The 23,087-nt window shown below is 40.0% G+C and overlaps 1 protein-coding gene across 1 annotated transcript; it reads left to right on the forward strand.

The window, feature by feature from the left end:
• Positions 1-3,126: 3,126 nt before the first annotated feature.
• Positions 3,127-5,379, forward strand: LOC134045555 (collagen alpha-2(I) chain-like). Its single transcript, XM_062495377.1, has one exon. It carries the CDS (start codon positions 3,127-3,129, stop codon positions 5,377-5,379), a length of 2,253 nt encoding a protein of 750 aa, XP_062351361.1.
• Positions 5,380-23,087: the final 17,708 nt, after the last annotated feature.

Consider the following 23,087-nt stretch of genomic DNA (forward strand, 5'->3'; position numbering starts at 1 on the left):
ACAAGGAATCATAGTTTGAATCAATCTTTACACAACATGCCAAACTCTGCCTGCACATGAACGAATAAAGCAGAGTTAATAAAAAAAAAAATCTGTTTGCTAGATCTTGGATATTTTGTTCTTCCTCTTACATATCTTTATCATTTAAAAGGTTCCTTCATGCCATGTAAAGTGTATGTAGATGGAGGAGGAGAGCAAGCAATCTTAATTTGTTGTGGTAAAACAACTCTAAGAGTATGTCTGCTTCAAAAGCTATTGTCACTATTGCTAAAATTAATGCTAACTATGGTAAGGTGCCTTGGATTTATATGAGGAATACAGCACTGGAATCAGCAATATTTCCAGAAGTACATAATTATTTTTAGAGGTGCTCCACATAACTCCAGTTCAAGAACTACTGGATTACAAAACCTTCAGTCTTCACTATATTTTGACATTCAAAGGTACTAAGCACAGGCCTCCTGAGAAGATACAGTGTCACACCTGCTCACAGATTTTGTTGCTAATATTTTTTAAAAATAAATAATGAATTAAAAATACCACTACAGAGCATTCAATGTCTTTCTTGTAGTTTGAAAGGATAGGAAAAGGTCAAAAGTTTTCAAAAAGTAAAAAATTTTCTACAACGCTAGTTTTCTAAAATTAGCATCTTAATTTAGGAAGCATAAAACAACTGAATTACAGAAAGACATGTAACAACTAGAAGTCATAAAGAATAAAAATAAAATAAAAAGTCATGAAACTCATAAAATCCATAGGACTCGAGGGGATGGCCTGAAGCTGTGTCAGGGGAGATTTATATTGGATATTAGGCAAAAGTTCTTCACTCGGAGGGTGGCTGGGCACTGGAACAGACCCTGAGGGAATTGGACACAGCACCAGCCTGACAGAGTTCAGTAAACATTTGGAGAATGCTCTCAGGCACAGGGTGAGATTCTTGGGGTTCTGTACAGGGCCCGAAGCTGGACTCAGTGATCATTGTGGATCCCTTTCAAATAAGGACATTCTGTGATTCTTTCTGTCTGAATTCAGACACAAATCCTACCTTGGAGTTAAATACATATATATGTATAATGTGTGATATGGATATGACATGATCTGACCTCATCTGACCTCATCCCTTATATCAGAGGTAATTATTTATTGCCTCTGAAAGTGTCTTCATCACAAGTGCAGCTGTTTAGACAGGCTTCTTAAAGGCCAGATGCAGGGAGCCAACATCTAGCAACAGAACTGCTCTGAGAGGCCTAAAGTTCCAAAATTACTCTTTCAACTCGGCAAATACACCAATCTAGATATGCCCCATCTCTGTTTTCTATTTTATGCTGTAAATGAACCCAGTTTTTACTGTACTTGAGGCAGGGAGCATTTTACATCTGAAATGTTTTCCAAATGCAGTCATCACCTCTTTGCAAAGAGAATTGTTCAGATTCTGAGACAAGTAAGATGCCCTGAACTACCTTCTCTGCCACCCTTGGCTTTTGTGTAAGAATAAGTAGGATTGACACAAAAAACCTCTGCTAGGCATTAATCCCCTGTTGACAGAACTGTTGTACTCAGTCAAGTATATTTGATGCAGATAACGATTTAGGATCCGTAAAATACCAGTGTTGATAGTTACAATTTTTAGCTGTCGGATTATATTCCTCTACCAGCAATCTGTTTTCTACTAAAAATGTTAACTGGTTCTCTGAACTATAAAGAGAAAAAAGTGAAACAGGAAGATACCATGGACAAAGCTGCAATTACAGAAGGTCCTGGTGACAACAGCAAGTTCTGGAACCTTGCCCTTCTGGTTAAGTACGATGTCATCATCCACTCAATGCTCAGTGCTTATAGGACTGTACTTCAGGCCCTATCATTTATTCTATATATTAACATCTAGAACTATAACCATGATATAACCTAGTCATTGGAAAAGGCCACAAACCCTGCTATGGTATGTCTCAATGCCAGTGCTGCAGCTTTACTGCATCTGAGACAGAACCACAAAAAACACACGGGTTTTAAAATTGAGGAAGGTCAGAAAAGCACTGCTAACTAGAGGTGCTTTGAAGTGACTGATAGCTCTGTACTTCTTGTGCTATGCACTTTAAAACGTGTCTGCAAAGGATGATAACTAATTAACTAGCCCATATCCACTCCACAGCAGACAAGTTATCCTACTGGAGATATATCTAATTTAGAATATTAAAATGTATTGACTGAAGCTTAGATGTTAGGTATCGGTTCCTTTTTTCCCACGTGCAAAACCAGAAACAGATGTGGAATATCTGTTTATGATTTCTACTGCAGTGTATCGACCAGGAGGAGCTCCACTGAGTAAAACCAGATTACATATAAATTATTTGCCTTGTAAATATTGCAGAGGATGTGGAATTAGAGCCCTGGAAGTTGTTTCAGACCACAAGATCAACCTCTCTCTCTCTCTCTAATGTCTCAATAACAAACCTCTCATATCTCTATTTCCAAAACGGAAGACCTTATTCCCAGTCAGACTGAACCCTGCCCAGAAACAAACAAAGCTTAAAAATTACGGCTTTTTTCTTTAAAGTCTCCCATGACAGTGTTATCTAGCCTATTGCTAGAGAAAATGGTATTTAAAAAGAAAAGTATAGTACTGGAAAGTCAAGTTCTTGCATTTGACAGAGTATTTGCTACTTCTCTTGAGATTCTTTCACTTCAGATCCAAGATCTTGAAGGCGCCATATTGTGACTTGCTCTACACTATAAACTAGAGAACCTCTAAATAAAGCAGTATTTTACCACTAGTAAATACACAGGAAAACCCCTCAACACCAATATATATACATTGTTCATATACAGGCTGATATGGGTACCATTTTAAAAAGTCTAGGTATGCTCTTAAATAAATGTATTGATGCAGAACCATATCTCCTCCTGGATCCTCCTGTGCATAGACAGAACAATTTTCTTCCCTCCTACCTTTCGAAATTTACACTTGAAATATTTTAAAACTGTTATGTCAGGAGTGAAGACCTGAAAAGGTGGTTTTCCTCAGGTGTTTACCACTCGATACTTGGGCAGGCAGAGGAAAGGTGCTCAGAGCTGCCATCTCCGAGTTACCTGCGCTGAGAGCCACCCCTGGGGGGTTCCAGAGGCGGGATGTCCGAATGCCAGCTGAGCCGGCCGAACGAGCGGAGCCCGCTGGACGAACGGCCCCTCGGCCGGAGCTGCTCCCGCACCCGTCCGGAGGCTGCGGGATTCCAGGGGCTGTGTGCCCTGCGGGATTCCAGGGGCTGTGTGCCCTGCGGGATTCCAGCGGTTGTGTACCCTGCGGGATTCCAGGGGCTGTGTGCCCTGCGGGAATCCAGGGGCGGTGTGCCCTGCGGGATTCCAGGGGCTGTATGCCCTGCGGGAATCCAGGGGTTGTGTGCCCTGCGGGACTCCAGGGGCTGTGTGCCCTGCGGGATTCCAGGGGCTGTGTGCCCTGCGGGAATCCAGGGGCTGTGTGCCCTGCGGGATTCCAGGGGCTGTGTGCCCTGCGGGAATCCAGGGGTTGTGTGCCCTGCGGGACTCCAGGGGCTGTGTGCCCTGCGGGAATCCAGGGGCTGCATGGGCTGCGGGATTCCAGGGGTTGTGTGCCCTGCGGGATTCCAGGGGCTGTGTTCCCTGCGGGAATCCAGGGGCTGTGTTCCCTGCGGGATTCCAGGGGCTGTGTGCCCTGCGGGACTCCAGGGGCTGTGTGCCCTGCGGGATTCCAGGGGCTGTGTTCCCTGCGGGAATCCAGGGGCTGTGTGCCCTGCGGGAATCCAGGGGCTGTGTGCCCTGCGGGATTCCAGGGGCTGTGTTCCCTGCGGGACTCCAGGGGCTGTGTTCCCTGCGGGACTCCAGGGGCTGTGTTCCCTGCGGGAATCCAGGGGCTGTGTGCCCTGCGGTATTCCAGGGGCTGTGTTCCCTGCGGGATTCCAGGGGCTGTGTGCCCTGCGGGATTCCAGGGGCTGTATGGGCTGCGGGACTCCAGGGGCTGTGTGCCCTGCGGGATTCCAGGGGTTGTGTGCCCTGCGGGATTCCAGGGGCTGTGTGCCCTGCGGGATTCCAGGGGTTGTGTGCCCTGCGGGAATCCAGGGGCTGTATGGGCTGCGGTATTCCAGGGGCTGTGTGCCCTGCGGGATTCCAGGGGCTGTGTGCCCTGCGGGAATCCAGGGGCTGTGTGCCCTGCGGGATTCCAGGGGCTGTGTGCCCTGCGGGAATCCAGGGGCTGTGTTCCCTGCGGGATTCCAGGGGCTGTGTTCCCTGCAGGATTCCAGGGGTTGTGTGCCCTGCGGGAATCCAGGGGCTGTGTTCCCTGCGGGATTCCAGGGGCTGTGTGCCCTGCGGGAATCCAGGGGCTGTGTTCCCTGCGGGATTCCAGGGGCTGTGTTCCCTGCGGGACTCCAGGGGCTGTGTTCCCTGCAGGATTCCAGGGGTTGTGTGCCCTGCGGGATTCCAGGGGCTGTGTGCCCTGCGGGATTCCAGGGGCTGTGTGCCCTGCGGGAATCCAGGGGCGGTGTGCCCTGCGGTATTCCAGGGGCTGTGTTCCCTGCGGGATTCCAGGGGCTGTGTGCCCTGCGGGATTCCAGGGGCTGTATGGGCTGCGGGACTCCAGGGGCTGTGTGCCCTGCGGGATTCCAGGGGCTGTGTGCCCTGCGGGATTCCAGGGGTTGTGTGCCCTGCGGGAATCCAGGGGCTGTATGGGCTGCGGGATTCCAGGGGCTGTGTGCCCTGCGGGAATCCAGGGGCTGTGTGCCCTGCGGGATTCCAGGGGCTGTGTGCCCTGCGGGAATCCAGGGGCTGTGTGCCCTGCGGGATTCCAGGGGCTGTGTGCCCTGCGGGATTCCAGGGGCTGTGTGCCCTGCGGGAATCCAGGGGCTGTGTTCCCTGCGGGATTCCAGGGGCTGTGTGCCCTGCGGGAATCCAGGGGCTGTGTTCCCTGCGGGATTCCAGGGGCTGTGTGCCCTGCGGGAATCCAGGGGCTGTGTTCCCTGCGGGATTCCAGGGGCTGTGTTCCCTGCAGGATTCCAGGGGTTGTGTGCCCTGCGGGAATCCAGGGGCTGTGTTCCCTGCGGGATTCCAGGGGCTGTGTGCCCTGCGGGAATCCAGGGGCTGTGTTCCCTGCGGGATTCCAGGGGCTGTGTGCCCTGCAGGATTCCAGGGGCTGTGTTCCCTGCAGGATTCCAGGGGCTGTGTGCCCTGCGGGACTCCCTTGGGCGAGCGGCTCAGCCCCTCCGGCCCGATGCGGGCGGGGCGCGGGCGCCCTCTGCTGTCCCGCCGCGGAAGGCCCGGGACAACGAGACCCGGGACATGGGCCAGCCAGGAGAGGGGACGTCGGGGCAGTCCAGAGTTGGCAAACAAAAGCTGCCAGGACCTACCAGATAAAATACACATTTCTGTCTTCAAATTAAAGGGTACTGCTGTTACAAATAAGAGGCGAGAATGCCGCTGCAGTGTTAGAAATGCGTGGGCGCACGGACATCCTTCTGCCCGCTCTGCGGCACCGCCAGGGACCCCCCCGGCCCGCAGGGGCTCGGCTCTCGCTGCTCTCTTACCTTGCAGGTGAGTCCGTCGGCCTCAAAACGTGACAGCCAAGCAGTAAAAACATCCAAGCAATCGGGTCTTCTAGGTCTTCTGATTCTTCCGTACCAGAAAGGAGCCTGAGGGAATACAAGATTACCACATTTCGCCTTAACCGGGCCAAACCAAACCGTGCCAAACCAAAGCAAAGCAAAGCAAAGCAAAGCAAACCAAACCAAAGGCGGGCTGGCCGCGCAGCTCCCGCGCGTCCACAGCTGTCTGCCAGAGAGACGCTGGCTTTCTCCCTGCCCTTGGTCCGGCAACTCATCCCGGGCAACGCCAGCACTCGAGCTCGGGCAGTCCCTTGACTAGATGTTTTCTTGATAAAGGGACCAGACAAGCAGAATGCTTATGGTAAATATATTTTTGTTCATAACTCCACTTCAGTGAAGTGGAGATAGTAGGTGGACAGTATCCTGTGTTAAATGAGTATGGAATGAAAATAAACAGCCTACAACCTTCAATCCAGTTTTAAGAACAAGAATATTTACAAGACTATGTCATTTATAAACCTAAAGATTATTTATGACCTTAACCGAAATCAACAGGTCACTTTAAGAAGGCTATGTCTGCATAGTGAAAATCCTGGAACTTTTGAAAAAGAGAACCGAATTCTTTCATTGTATCCATTGTCTCAAATAAACAGTACACTAAAATGAGGCTTCATATTAAACACCATCATTTTAATGGTTTTCAACAGAAGGAAATGGAAAACACTGGTGAAATTAACCTGACAGATGAGGTAGCAGAGCTGAAGTTTTAAAAGTAATATCCTTCCACAAGATCCAAGAAAAATGAAACAGTCCTGTGTTTTTCTGTAGGCTCCTTATTTTATTTTCTGTTGCTTTGACTGGCAAGCCCAAATATTTTAGCATGAATTTTATTACTGAGGAAAACAACATGATTATTTAATGAAGATGACGTCAGAGATGCATCTCATACCTCTAATAGCATAATATTAACTTAAGAAAAAAGTTTATCCAGCTGTTCTTATTAAAAACTCAGTAGATCAACAATAAAATCGTAGCTGTTTTTTTCCCAATGTTTTTCTGAAATGAGCATTCACAGAAATTAGAATTTCTGCAAAGTCTTTTTCCTTTACTAAATGTAAAATTTCTGATGAAGATTCCAGTGAAAAAAATGTAGACACTAGTGAGTAATATATTCTATTTCTATAGAAGTAGAACTGTGTCTATGTCACTATTTTACTATTTTCCCTATTGATGGTTATTGTGATATGAAACATTATTGGAACCTATGAACATCCTTTTCATGACAAAAAGGAAAGGAAATTACAGAAATATGTATTTCTGATTCATTTAAAAATATTTTGAAAATATTGAAAATATTTTCCTTCTGAATTTACTGTGTGAATTCACACACTTGTTCTTTACATTCCAAGTACCTTCACTTACATTTCAGTCTACCAGAAGGACTGAAATGCAAATTTAGTCCAAACCTCTGAATGACCTTTTTTTAAATATCAATCTGTTGAACAGTGTCACAGACTTGCCTGGAGGTTGCCATCAAGGATAGCAAATTTCTTGGGGAACCTGAAATTAATGACACTTGCCACAGTAAAGACTATTTAAGATACTTCTGATTTGTGTACATGTAATGATCATTGGAGCAGTTTCAGGGACAGTTATTAAAAAAAGAAGGAGTGAGCACTCAGAAGGAGTGAGCACCCTACTTGTTCCCTGACAGCATTACCTGCAGAGCATGGTTCCATCAATAACTTGATTGTTACAGACAGGGAGAAAAAAAAATTGTTTTTCTTTCCTATGTAGTCAAACCACATTTGATTATTTCTGATTATTTCTTCATAGTGGATGCAGTCCTTTGTCCCTACTAAAACCAGCAATGCAAATGTTTGCTACAACAGAAAATGTGTTATGGGGTTTTATAATAGCTGCCTACTTCTCACTTAACAGAAATACATATAATTATTACATTTCCATATAAGCAGCCTTTCAGTCATATGTCATATCCTAGTTAAGGTTGGCCAGTATAGAATTTGATCTGTGAGAGGAATCCAATGTAACTGGCAGAATTTTCCCAAGAATAATCAATAAGGATTTATGTTGAAAAATAAATGAGGTAGATGTCATCTGCTGGGAAACTCAACTGAGAAAAAGTAAGAACAGGAAATACCTGAACTGCAGGTCTCACGTGACAAAAGAGCAACATTAAAGAATGTTTTTCTTGGCCTTCATTAAACAGATGCTTTTTCCAAAAGATGTTCCTTAATTAAAAGAAAAATACCGGTATTCCCTTGATTTAAAAGAAAATAAATCATAACTGATACACTATAGACTACTTGTTTTCAGGTTTGAATCATCTACTTTACACATGTATATATTATGATCCTCTTAACCAGTATTGTAAAGCTCCTTAGCATCGAGAATCAAAGAGCAACTTCAGTAACCTTAGAGGCTTTTTGGTCCATGTTTCTGATTTAGACTGAATTTGTTTAGTGAAAATTGAAATTTTGTGGGCTCTGCTCAAAGAGAACATAACATTATGCATCCCACACACAGAGATTCATACAAAAATATATATGGTTACTTCAGACAAAATACTTCCATTCCAAACATTAGAGAACAAAATTAAGTACTTGTGCTCACATTTTCAACAGGAAAAGAAGAAATAATCACAGTTTACAGGAGGGTCTCTTTGCACCTGCAGTTCAGTTGCTGCAGTCCATCATCTCCATTACCTTTGAAAGTACACTATTTAAAAAATGTTGAGCCACACTTACGAAGAACTCTGAGTGCTTCCTGTGCTGTCTCCTTGCCTCAGTCTCAACCAGGGCTGGAATCTAATAACTCGGATCCAGTGATTTCCTGGCAGAATATTATATTTCAGCTTACAATCATTCTTTCTGGGAATTGAGGTAGTGCTGTGGAGAGCACTGAATCCCTAACTGTGCAGGCCAGATTAGATTTACTTTAATCCAATGCTTAAAAACAATATTTACCTTACTTTAGTGGAATTTTAGCCATTTCCTTTATTACTTTGATAATACTTTAGAGATAGTTCTAAACCTGGATGGAAAGGAAGAAAAAAAAAGTCCCAACGAAAACTAGAGAAGTCTATATAAACATGACTTTTTCCAGCATTCTGATATATGCATGTTTATCTTTATACACGTATACAATATATAATTTATTATGAAGAAATAAGTTTACTGCAAATATTTATATAAAGCATGTTGGCACCAGGGATTGCCTACTACTTGACATATTCTGTTCTCATTGTTGAAAAAGTATTGGTGCTTTCTAATGTACTGTTGATAAGAAGGCAACCACAGTATTAATCTTCCAGTGTTTAGCATTCTAAATCTCCTTCACGAGAGACAACAAAAAATGCATTCCTGTTTTTGTATTCTTATAATAAATCGATGTATATCTAGCAAGCACCAACAAATTTCCACCAGTCCTGAAACTGTTAGACTGGATGCAGCATGGAGATTTATGAAAATCACTGTAAGGATCAAAGTTTGTTGTCACCATGTCTGGTTAACACAGGCAATTATTAAAAGGAAAGAGAAAACTATTTGTGCCAGAACTTTGACCCTTTAATAACTCAGAGCTCTATGTTTAGCACAGAACAAGGAATTACAACACACAATATTTTGAGGCTTTATTTCCAGTCATTTTATTCCATTCAGGATTTCAAATACAAATCTTAAGCTGCCACAGGTTTTGTTTTTGCATGAACAGTTCTTCCACAAACAAGGCAGAAATTACTTTCAGACAGGAATCATTATTTAAATAACACATGATCCCACCCAGTTACAAATACACTGGCAGAGCATGAAAATTAAATTGGGGGGGAAGACTTGGCATATGTAATCAGTTCAAAGAATTATGAAATTAAGTTCTAGAGGATCTGCAAACCCAAAACACCACAAAGGTCGCTTATCCATAGTTATTTATCCTGCTAGGCTTAATGACAAGTTTTGCAAGCAAACCATTTGGTAAGAGTTTCATTCTGAAGAAATGAAAATTAACAATAGTAAAACTCAGCAGTTATATAAAATCATGTATGTTTAAAGAGATATACAATTTAAGTGATGAAGCTTTTCCTCAAAGAAAAATCCCTTCAAATTGCTACTGAATGTAAAAAAGAGAGGCTGCTCTAAGTGCTTGGGATAATTCAAATTCCCATAATTCAAATTCCCACCTTTCTCAGGAGTTAAAAAAAATGTTCACAGTCATTCCTCAAAATCCAGAGAATCACATAATTAGTCTCAGGCCTCTGTCCAACCTGGGGTTCATTTTTTTCTTGGCTTCTTGTTATCAAGACATTCACTTCTCTTCTGCAAGAGAGAAAATTCGATCTACCTTCATCCCTGTAATGCTTACTGGCCTGAATCCCCACATTGTCCCTTTGATCTCACACTTAAAGCCTCTTTGAGACAGTTCCCAGCCTGTCCATGTATTTCCGAGGGCAGTATTCTTACATAACACCTGTTTTTGGCAGTCACCTTGACTAAATCTGAGGACATAAATAGGTACTCCATGGACCCTGATATGTAGGAGATCTACATCCCCCCTCATCAGGATGGAAGAGTAAATCTGAAATTGAAATAGTCTCTGGGGTTTTAGAAAGTGTGAACTTTGCCTAAATTTTCTATTTAGCCACAACTTTCACAAGGCATTAAGTAGCAGTGGGTCTATTGAAAGCATGTTTATGTCTTCTATATAAAGAAGTGAAGACCTTCAGGAGAGCTCTAAAGTGAAAGTAGGAAGACTTAATTAATCAAAATTCTTTCCAGTTAGCTAGGTAGTTTTGTTCTTATACAGACTTCAGCATTGCCAATACTAGAGAGCTCTAGGAGATACAGGAATTAAGGAATACCATCAAGGAACTAAAACCAGACTTCTCAGCTCCTGATGATTTGCAATAGACCTTAACAGTCTTAAAGCTCAGGGGAAATTATATTCAATTTCCTTTTGTTTGCTATCTTTTTTTAAAGATACCATGGAAAGTTATGGGAGACCTGTCTTGACTTTTTGGGACCAAGTCTATCATAAATCTTTAAACTTACATTTTAGTCTTTTTAACAGACTGTTGCTTTCATTTTTCTTGTGCTTCAGCATTTCCTGATACTATCAGAGACCACAGGTGGAGTGTTGAAATAAAGCAAGAAAGAGTTTTCTCCTGATGAGATGTCCAGAAAGACATGACTAAAGAGATGAACAGCTACCCATACCCTAGGTATGAGGTTCCATTGTTATATTACCCAACACAGGGGAAGTTCATCCAATCTGTTAAATTAATTTTAGTGCTTACATTTCATGCTAATTATTTTCCCCACCTCAATATATTGTGACCTGAGGAACTTTTTAAAGATAAAATAATCATTAGAATACTCTCAGTAATACTCTAGGGAAAAGAAAGAAAAAATAATAAAATTGAGAAACAAGTTCTATATTGTTTCACTATATTGTTTCACCAACATTCCTATTTCTTTAACATTTTGGGCATTAGGCACTGTCTTTATTCTAAATTAACTTCATTTAACTATCATCTAAGAGTAATTGTAGCCACATTGTATCTTCTGTGGTAATTGCCCAAAAGAGAATGGAACAACAGGGTGAAGAAATGGGTCACCCAGCCTTCTTTGACCAAAAGATCTACCCAAGTATTAAAACTAGCCCTTGTTTTATTGAGGCTGCCCAGGGAGGTCATGGAGTCTCCCTGTCTGGAGACATACTAAACTCACCTGGACACGTTCCTGTGTCACGTGCCCTACGTGACCCTGCCTTGGTAGGGGGATTGGACTTGATTCCAAACCTGACTACTCTGTGATTATGCAGTATCTGAAATACAAGTATAACTTTTTTATGTCTCACAGGTTTTTCTCCCTTAGTTCCAATGTAAGTGTGTCCTCCAAACCATCTGGAGGGCTGAGAAACAGCTGACAAAGTGAGTTTTCTTTTCTGCATAAAATATTTAAGAAAAAATGGTTTTGTTTCCATTTATTTTCTTCATGCAAAGCAAAGATAGATAGCCACCCTTCAGAAAAATTCCAGCTGTGTTAGTTTGAAAATCATCTTTTGAAAACTATGTGTAGTATGTATCTTGTATGCTTCTATACACAATTATTACTTTCCTTGGTTTTGTTAGCATGTCCTAACTATCAACCGCAACTCCTGTTTTGCTTGGCAAGCCTCCCAACAGTGAACAGATGTTTTCTCCCTCCTATTTCTTCCCTGAGCAAATGACTTCCAAATGATATCATCTCTCTTTGAGCATAGGGTGACTCGTTTTGTCCCAGGGGTTCTATTCTGAACCCTGGTGTTTAGAAACTTGGTAAACAAAAAGGACCCCTTTTCTGAGATGGTGCAAGCTTTTGTGTCTACAAAATTATACTATGGACCACCAAGGCAAACAGACAGTATAGCCAATCAGCCTTACCTCTAAAGTGTTGGAAGACAAGTGTCTTAGTTATGAAAATCTGCAATTCATAATTGGTTTGTACAACATGCTTCTCTGCCCAATAAAATAGATTCCATTTACCTGCTGGAAAACTTTATTTGATAAGTGATTTGGTGCTTACCATATGCTGTCTTACAATTGTCAGTAAGAACCACTAAGATTCAAAGAATATGCATAGATCATCTGATGCTCCTTCCTTTTGTAATTTCTTTAGTGGAGGTAACATATGATATGGGTAGAAAATCAAGAATTGTCAAGCTTGGGCTGAATTGAAATATCACAGTTAAGAATCCTGGACATATTTTAAGACTCAACTGAGCTCTCTTTATTCACCTGGAAATCTCAGTTGTTTAAAAGTATAATTTTGCAATCTCTGTGTTTGAAATATGTGTTTGGTAAAGTACAGAAGATATACTTGCAGGAAAGGTCATAATTATTAGCATTTTAAAAGCACGTATTTCAACGTATATTTCAGTAGTAAATTTCTCAGTTGGGTAGGGCATGGTGCTAATAATGCCAGGGTCATGGGTTTGATCCCTGTATGGGTCATTCATTTAACAGTTGGACTCAATGATCTCTCTGGGGCCCTTCCAACTCAGGATATTCTGAGATTTCTGTGATTTCTGTGACTTCTGCGCCTCCAAGCAATTTGCAGTTCTGAAAATGTGATCCACAAAATGAGCACACACGAGGAAGGAATTCCTGAAGAAAGAAGGATTCTGTATTTCTTATATCTTACTCTCCTAGTTTTGCAGCACAGAGAGTTATGGCCGTTCAAACCGGAATACTCCATTCTCTTACATAAAGTTACTCTTCCAGGCCATCTGGCGTTAGCAGGACTTCTTATAACCCTTCTCAGAACTGCCCTCTCCCTGTGCAACATGCACCCTCTGGCCTGGATGTCCAAGTGTTCAACATAAATCTTAGACAAGATGAGGACAAACCTTTCTTCAAGGATTTTCCATTGCCTGAGATTGTCTGCAACGGTGCAAAGATACCATTTCAGCTGGTACGGTCTTTCTGTCTCTGAAGAGTTGCTCTTTGCTAAATACAAAATCGATCCCTAGCAGGTACACTCTGTGACATTATATTTTATTTTTGAAATACTTTATTTTATTTTATTTTACTTCATTATACTTTATTTTTAAAACCCTTTACTGACATTGGCAAATCCTAGACACAGTCCTGTGAGTGATTGAGATATTATGAAACCAGAAAAAGGTGCAGAAAAATAAAAAATTATTTATCCAGACCACTGAGACAGACAGCATTTCAGATTTAAAGTAAGAAGCAGGAATTCCTGGATGTCAGCTGCATAATCAACTACAGATTCTCTTCAAATAATACATACAGAATCCAAAGGCAAAAGATCAATAGAGAGTTACTGCAGGCTCAAGAATAGCAGAAGGTTTTCTAAGACCGCAGACTCTGAGTTGTTATCAGAAACCTTGGCCTGGTTGCTTCCTTTACCCACACCTAAGATGCGGAAAACCAGTCTGTCAGCTTCCAAACCAGTGTTGGTTTGGCAAAAGCTCATTCTGTGGTGTGGAGTGGTCCTCATAAACAGCAGCTGTCTGACCATCTCCCCTTGGCAGTGGGAGCAGCAATCCCTACTCTCCAAGGTCTTTCCCTATAACAGACATCCTGGACATCTGTCCCCATGCTTCCAGTGGCAGGACCCTTCCCTGAGACAGCAAAATTCATGTTCTTCAACATTGCTGAGAAGCACTGGGCCAGTTCTGCTTGGGAATCACAATTTTTAATGACCAGTAAGTGGTTATTTTCAAAATAATTGCTATTACAAAGGGCGTATATTTTTAATCCTAAAGGCACCAATGTAAGGAAAACCACAAGGTGCCAAGGCTTAGTAGCTAAGAAGCTGATTCACTGTCTCCACCTTTCACTATGGTTGAAATCTTAGACTCCCAGCTTTACTGCTCTTCAGGGACCTCTGACACATCTTTGACATCTGTGTCAAGATTGAACAAAAAAAATTTGTGAGCATGGACCACCTACACAGAGCTAAACCATTTAAAATTAAGTACTTTTCTGATTATGCAATGTTAAAGTCCTTACTGTTAATACAGTTTAGCTTCTTCTGGATTGCAAATTCTCAATTTTATTTAGCATATAAAGCTAAAGCCTGGAATCAGCCAAGCCATTTTTCACTATAAGCAATGGTTCTTCCATTTGATATACACTAGGAATCATCTCTCAGCAAGATTCTTCCCCATCATTAGGTTTTGTTCTCATAACAGAGCTGTTGGATTTGAAACAAAAATGTGGTTCTCTAACCACAAAAATCCAACAAGGAGCGCAAAGTAAAAGAATCCTTAAAAGGCTCCTGTTTTGGTTTTGATTTTAAATATAGTATTAGTAAAGCACTCTTAAAATTAGATATATCAGAAATCTACAAACAGAGTACCTAATATAAATGGAATGCAGCTTTAAAAAAATCACAAGTCTTCATATGCAGGCTTCATATGCAGCTACTTTAAAAGTATAATTTTGAACATTAAAAATACAAGGGTGAGAAGAAAAGTTATAGATCCTTATTCCTTCCCATCTCCTCTTTGTACAAAGTGCTGGCATAACTCTTCAAAGCTTTGGTGTATTCTGAAGAATTTATTACCTTCATATCCATTAAATGAACTGGAAATTTTACTAAAGTTTTGAGCTAATGTCTAACAAAATAATGGATCTCAGTAAAGTGAAATTAGCATCCTTCTAATGATACATTATATATTTTATTGTGACTGATCCAGACTTAAAGTATAAAACCCCTTTCACCTTAGTTTTTAAATATGAGTTTAGGGTTCCTGTGGTACTTCCTCAACTGTTTGTTATGAACATGAAGTGTTACCACCTCAGTCATTGAATCACATTGAATTGCCATTGTTCTTGATAATCTAGTGTCATATGCTTCATTATGTTATATTCTAGAATAAAATAGATTACTGAGAAAAACACAATGTTTTCTACAAATGAGTGTTTGATGAAAGCTTTTTGGCAAATAAAATAAAAATCCCAGGAATTTTGATAGCTTCTTTTCATTCCAGGACATTCAAAGATTGCTTTCTAATATCTGGGGACATTTCTATCAAGTGCATAGTCACACAAATCCATATTTCTGAGCTCACTGACTTTAACAGAGCTATACAAAAGAAAAAATAATAGCCCCTTTTTGCTAATAAAATGCTAACAGATAAAAGAAAGAGTCATATGAAGTATTAAAAAAATCACTGATTCAAACTGTACCCTGCAGTCTGGATTTGTCCTCTGCAGTGTTTTCCTGATCTACTTGGCCAACAAGTATGAAATAGTGAAAGACTTGTGGGACAGTCATGATGACATTTCAACACCCCCATTCCACAGAAAATGCATCTCATTCATAGAAGAAAACCATGAAGATAGCTAGGCTCAGAATTTGTTATTTATAACAATCAAAAACAGTCCTGAAAAGAAGTGTTGATAATTATGACAAAAACAAAATTAAATATATCATTGGTGTTGTGCCAGATACATGTTCCATTTAGTATTTTCTCAGGCAGAGGTTTTCTTAGTTAGGAGATTTCATTGCCCACGTAACTGCTTTATTTCTTCCAATTTCTGCCTCTCATAGGCTATCTAAAATGCAGAGCAATGGCACTCTGCTATGCATCTCAGCATATCACTTCCCCATCCATCCAAATTAGGTGCCTGTCCAGACTGAAATGAAGCTTTTCTCTGTTGCACATCTAGACTTAATTCTGAAGGAAATCCAAGGCTGAGAATAATGGGATGTGCAACTGCATCTGACTGCAACACAGAATCAAAATGCTGCTTGGGCATGTGTCCATCCCCAGTTTGATGTGTGACAAGAAGTCCTGGACCTCTTTCATAGTGCCTCTGTAGCTGCTATCTCTCACAGATGACTCTTGCAGAGGTCAGATAGATCCTGTCGGATCCTGTTCTGGAAACCATCTTTCACAATCCCCTAAAATCTCATCAGAAATACAAATACAAATTCATGGTGCTGTTAATTTCCCTATTTCTTATCAAAAGCAAGCATTGAGCTTTCTCTCTAATAGGTAGCTTTGGCTATTAAATCAAGTTCACCATGATTGAACCCGTTCTGAATAATTGTTCACCATGTTCTCACAGCAGATAAATGCTATTTTATGTCTGATTAACATGCTCAAATTGGACTTCACCTTTCCTGACTACTAGAATTTTTGCAGCTTTATATCTGCTATGAGAAATTAGTAAGTCTTTCCTTTTTTTCTGTATCTAGAATAGTTCTGCACCCAAATTATTTATAGATTACTTATTTTATTTATTCATTCTCTGAAAAAAAATTTTGCTTGTTCACAAATGTACCAGCAGCTTCATTGTGTGCTCCATAGTCCTCAAATTGTGAGATATATAGTAAAAAATAATTCTGTGCTATTTATTATTATTATTATGTACAACCAAACAACAGTACTCCTGAACTGTCCTAGATTTTTAAAATCAGAAATCTATTATGATTTTGTCAGTGAGATTTGGAACTCACTTTCTTGGCCAGTCTGTTTCTAGAGTATTGCATTGATCACTTACAGGCTTTGAAATCTCACAAAATGCATTGGTTTATATCTGATGCCATGTCTGACATTTTTCATAATAATTTCTTATTTCATGTTATGAAATATTTCTTATTTCATCACCCCCTTCTGCTATAGGAAAAACTGGAGTAACAACTAAGCAAAGTTATAAGACATTTTAGCAAATAGTCTGATGTACACTTTAACAAGACACCCCGCCCTAGAAAAGGGAATTGGAGAGTTACACCTATACAGCTCAGCAACACCAAAACCACCAAAAGACATCAATGACAGAGGCAGACTTATTCACAGCTTTCTCTGTCTAATGGCATGTTCAGTCCTCTTCTGTGAGCATTTCCAAGACAGAACTTCAATGTCTACAAAAACTGTAGATTTGGAAATGCCCAATGATGCTCTCTGCAACAGAATCATCTAGCTGAAGTTCAGGGCCAAACACACATGTGCCTTTTGGACTCAGCACATAAGCACAAAATTAAATCTTTGACCTCTTCCACACAATTATACACATACAGCTCTCAAGATTATTATCTACTCTCTTTAGATTTCTACAGTTCACAGTTTTAGGGTACATTTGGTTTCTTGGAAAGCATCTTACTGAATATCTACATCATAAACAAACCTGAAGAAAATGTAAGGCTTAATTTTATTTTTAGGAAGAGCCAATAGAATGAATATAAATATGTTTTCTTCAATTTTGACACAGATGCCTAAACTCAGGGAACAAAAAGTGTAAGAAATTTTCCAGATGGACCAAAATGCCCTGTTACTTGTTTAGAATCTCACAACACAAACACTTCAGGTCTAACAGCTGCCAGAATGGGTGTGTTTCTGTGTGGTGCACGCATATGTGTGTATATCTGTCTCTCTTTTTCTTGCTCTGTCTTTTCCTATTTTTGTAGAGTCTGCTCTCTGGCTTTACTTTTTTACAGCAGTTTTTGCCAATCCAAAATATGTAGACACTAAGTTAAATCACTCATTTTGTTTATGTGGCAACAAGTTCAGACTTCTTGCCGAAAAATGTTCTTGGCTTTAGACAAAGCAGGCTTTGAGATGCTTCCATCTGTTTTGAATACACCACAAATCGTAGTATGGAAACCATTGCTCTCAACTGGTAGCCAATTTGCTGAATAAACCTATATTAAAAAAAAAAAAGTATGATTCAACTGCAGACTATTTTCATATTTTTATATCATTTAATTTCAAAGGAATCCAATCCTTATATGGAAGAACTTTAAATACTTATGAATTTTCTTGCTGGGAAGAGGTAGGTAAGTAAGTAACAAAAATTGGTTCTTTTAAGTTCATTAATTGGTATTATCAATGAGGGGAAAAGCTTTAGGGTCTTGATGTTCTTATATAGTATTTTTCATAGTGGGGCTGTAACGTTGCTGCAAAGGTAAACTTTCAATCTCGCAGCTGTGTCACTTCCTTGTATGTTCTACTACTTCTTGGAGAATTTGAGATAATTTGTGAGTCAATAGTATACATAGTCTTGGGAAAAGGAGGATATTCTCTGCTTTGCCTTTTGTCTCTTGTGGCAATCTTGGCATATCTTTTTACTCTTCCTCTTCTCATTCCCATTTTGACTTCCATTGCTAGTTTTGGAAAGGGACAAGGGTTTCTTTGACAAGATGTATAGACAACATCAGCAATAAGGACTCTCAAACAAAACTTTTTTTAAACACAGCTCCTTTGGACTCCAGAAGATTACAATCATAGAATCATAGGATATCTCAAGTTGGAAGGGACCCATAAAGATCATCAAGTCCAATTCTCTGTTCCTCACAGGGAGTTCCATCTTTCAAGACAGTCTGCAAAATGTGATTTGGGTATACTTGTGTGTGATTTTACATGAAAACTAAATACAGGATTTACTCAAAAGATCAGAGGAGACAGAGGAGTAAAACTCTGAGCAATCTTTTTAAATATATCTTTCAACCCACAGCACTGGTGCCCACATTCTGCTTCTAAAATCAAGCATAGAGTGGGAATGCATTCTAATTTATCTTTATGGAAAAATGAGTCTTTCTGATAATATTTCTGTCTTGTGTTCCCTTCCAGGCATGGTCTGGTTTCAGAGGCACAGCAAACCAATATACAAAGTCCAGAAGTCAAGGGCCAGAAGCAAGGGATTCTGTGATTGTTGTGGTAAATTGGCAGTGATCAAATGTCATGTCTCATGGCTGTGTTCCAAATTTTTTGCAGAAGAACCTGACTTAGGAAAGCCAGTGATGGCGAAGGCACCTCATACTGCAGCATCTACCAGTAATTCCTAATTTTGCTCTAAGGCAGACGTGACAGAAATTATTCAGCTGAGCTTGAGAATGTCCTGAAGTCTGAACCTTTCAATAGAGCCACAGTCCAACTGCAGTGTTGCAAAAACCAAGCTGCAAGCAAAGGCTGACATGTAACAGAGCTGTTAATAAGTACAAAACATTGGTTTCCATATGCAATATTTAAAATATACCAGAAGAAAAATCACTGGAACAAAGATCTTAACTATAGGCTTGCAGTCATTATCAGTCAGCTCTGTCAGATGTTATGTTATCCTCCATTCTTTCACACTTAGCCAAAATTCAGAATTATATGATCACTGCATGTATTCAGTAAAGAGGAAACAAAATCCTATTCCTTCATTAGAAACATTTTTTGCATGTTTTAACTCAAAGATTCCCTTTTATTCTATCTACATGTTTTTTATGGTTGCAGATATTGTGAAGTATAACCTCAGATGATGCAGAAATAATATCTAAAAGTATGCAAAACGAAATCAAATCTGAGGTGGTAATGCTAACAATTGACCTCTGATGCTAGCTTTCTCCTCCTTTCTATGGTTTCACTTCATCAAGTCTCCTAGTGTTGCCTGAACAAAAACTCTGAGAAGCAGGAGGCAGCTTTGCTCTGCACCTTGGCTGGAGCTGCTCCTCCCCTCAACAGAGTGCTTGACAGGAGGATGCTGCTGCATGTGTGGAAGGAGAGTGGAAATCTGTGGTGCTGAGAGGAGCATGAGGTAGGTACCAGCTGTATACTCTAAAGATATAAAGGAGAAAAGATCTAATTTCTTCTAATATGTGTTTGCCAAGATACCCTTGAAAAAACAGACAGAAGAATGTTAGGATAGGAATTCAATCCCATTCACAAAAACTCATTATATCTTTCAGCCTTTGGGCAAAATATTTTCTAGAATTCAACACTTGCTGATCCTTTCTGCTATCAATATTATTAAAAATTTAGCTGATGAGATCTTTCATTGTAAATTGCCAGTGCTACTACAGTTTGCTACCTGGGTGTGGACTTGTCTCTCTTTCACTTTCCAATAAACTATATGTTTTAAGAAATGTTTTTTTGTAATTTCTTCCAAGGATAATAGCTCATAATTTAATAGCATCCAAACCATGAAGAAAGGAACTAGTAATTAAACCATTAAACCCTCTCACTTCTCTAAATTTGAATAGTAGGGGTTAGAGAGACCAGAAAGTATTCCTATACAATGAACTGATTCATTGGCTCACTTATTTCAAACCATGCACATCACATATATACACTTTATACAGTTTTAAACATAGCTCAAAACTTTTTGCCTCTGTTAGGATTGGTACAAAATGACCTTACATCAGTAACTTCTCAACACAGTAAATCTCTCATGCCATAAAAAGAGACCTTCAAATGACTTCTCAATATGCTGCAATTTACACTTCGTCATCTCTGACTATTCCTCAACAGACATCACTACTTAAATCTCCAATTAGATATATCAAAGAAGGCATCTTTCTACTATATTCCTAAATTTGTATTAACTTGATGAAATCCTTGGAATCTCTAACTTTACTGAGTCATTGCTACAGTTTGGCAGAGTCAGCTGGATCCAGTAGTCTGATCTGGGAGCAGGTTGAGGCTCTGGAGTTTACAATGACATCCTTATAAGGCATCTTGGTTCACTTCCAATTTTTGCTTTTTCCAAAAATCTTTCATATTGAGTGAATTATTTATGCCATGAAACCAAGAACTCTCATTGCTAATCGTATCACAATTTTTAGGTAAGAAGTAACATCTGAGATCTCAACTTCTATGTGCCTCCACAGAGTGAGAAGTGAAGAACCCCTCTGTTCTTCCCCACAAGCAGATAGCTGGAATACTAATGACAATATAGGCTGAGCACAATGTACAAGGAAAGCTGAGCCCCTGGGCTTTCAGCAAGTTGTCAGCTTGTACTCGCTCACACAGTGCTTCTCCACAAACCTGTTTTACAGCACACATCCTTCACCCAAACCTGCTCAACATCAGAAGCCAACAGTTCTGAAGTTCTGAACTGTAATATAAGTGAGGGAGGGGAAAACTTGAAAGAAAATCTCAGGTTAAAAGAGGGCCTGTCCTCCCACTGGCTGGAGCAGAGCATGCTCTCACCAGGTAACACTTGGCACAAGCATGGCTGTGTTTTTTCCCTCCTTTTTCAGCCAAACGCACTTCCACCACAATCTCCTAATAATCCCTCTATTCACTTCCAGATCAAAAAATTTAACAAACGTGTTTATTTTTCTGCCATGGGCTTCTGCTGCTCAGGCTTTGCTCTGCTGCTCACTGTTTGTTTCAGTACCCCGGGATCAAGCAAAGGGCTTGTAGACCAGGGCAAAAAGGGCTTTTTGTGTGTGTACACTATGTGCACACGGCATTCTCTCTGATCAGGGACTGGAACCACTGCAATACAGATTACTTATATCAGCATATTGGAAATTGATAGCATCACCCAGCCGTATCTATCTGCTAACCCATCATGCCAAATGGGTACCTACAGTGACTTTCTGAGCACTGCCAGTAGTGTCTGCTACCTAGACACAAGAGTAACCTGTGCACCATATTTGCTCAGTATAAATGCTACATTTTGTTCTGATCTGTCTGCATTTTCAGGTTGAAATACTAGCCAGGCAGTGGTATTTAGAAGTGTATATATATCTCTGATACAGTTTTCATGCAGACAGAACATTAATATAAATTTCAGTGAGAAGAGGAAGGTTTAATTTTGAGTGGTAATTTTATAATCAGGCAAAATATTCAAAATGCTAAACTATCTAACTGTTTTTAACAGACAACTCATCAGAACTGACTGAGAAAAGATGATAACATCAAATTTTAAATCACATAAACTGCCAATAGGGTTTTTCTGAGTAGTTCTAACGCTAAACAAAGCTTTCTAGTTACCCTTTTTCTTCACTAATGTGCCGTTCCTGTGAATGCAGTTTGCTTTGTGTGCTTTGTTCTGTTTTCCTACAGCAACACCTACTGTTAAAAATACAACTGGAACTTTCAATTACAAGCCCACGAGGTTATTTTTAAGTAACCACTAGCAGTTCAAACTTTCAAAGTGATCCTAATCCTGTTATACAATGTGTTTTGTTTCCCCAACAACCTTTTTAGGAAGCGATCTCCTATCTAAACTTCTCTCTGAGTGCAAAAGACATGAATTAGAGATTTTTAAGACAACTCTGAACCTGATTGAAATATCTGAACTGACATTCCCTGTGGTAGGTCACTGACAAAACTCATATGTGGACTAAGAGTTTTTAAATCCAGAACCTGACCTGAGTTAAAATCAAAATGCTGAAAATACTTCAAACAAGCTAATTTTAATGAAAATTTTGTCTGGTTTTAATTTAGGATTTCAGTTTCAGGGGAGTTTGGATGCAATTATAACCTTAATTTCACCTATGCTGTGAGGAAAATTTTAGTTTTATAATTTAGTGTTCATGCTTTGAAGAAAAATTATATGGAACAGAAAATGAAGGCCTACAGAAAGTCCAAGTACAGTGTCCATTTTTGTAAAAAGTTAAGTGAATATTTAAAATAGAATAACAAAAAACATGCACTTTGTGGCTTATTAGGAGATTGTTTTGACAGAAGGTTGGTTCACAGCTTCTGTTCCCAGATTTATAGAAACTGACAGCAGAGCTACCACTATTTCTTGTTTTGAGAAAATGTATTCTATGTTTCTCTGTGACTAAGGTCACTGTGTGTCATCATGTTCCCTAGAGCATGCTGCGAGCAAAGTTCAGCTCCAAGAAGCCCATTAGCAGACTGTTTTTCTGAAGTGATGTTCTATGTCTGTCTTTTATGCCTAGAAGAATTTACAACAAACTTATATACAGAAACACCCTGTGACTATGTCATACTTTGTCTGAATTTGAATTACTCATATATTCAAAAGATAAGCTGTTTAAATGAAACACATCATTTGATTTGAGCCAGATGCTAAAAACAGAATCTTTTATTCTCAGAAGTTCCTACAATGTATTTTTGTTAACCATTAAAGATTAAAAAAATATTTTAAAATCTCACAAATGCTTCATAAAAGAGAAGCATTTTCCATTGCCCTCCTCAGTCTTCCCTGATCCTTGGTATATGAACCTATATTTCTTTATGCATTGGCCTGAAAATTCATGATGGTGTGAATTTCCAGAGAGAAAGATTGAATAACAGGATCAGCGA

This window comes from Cinclus cinclus, chromosome 6, assembly GCF_963662255.1.
Source record: "Cinclus cinclus chromosome 6, bCinCin1.1, whole genome shotgun sequence".
NCBI lineage: Eukaryota > Metazoa > Chordata > Aves > Passeriformes > Cinclidae > Cinclus > Cinclus cinclus.

What these genes read in the sequence shown, in the direction of transcription:
- LOC134045555 (XM_062495377.1), top strand. Translation starts at nt 3,127, where the DNA reads ATGTCCGAATGCCAGCTGAGCCGGCCGAACGAGCGGAGCCCGCTGGAC.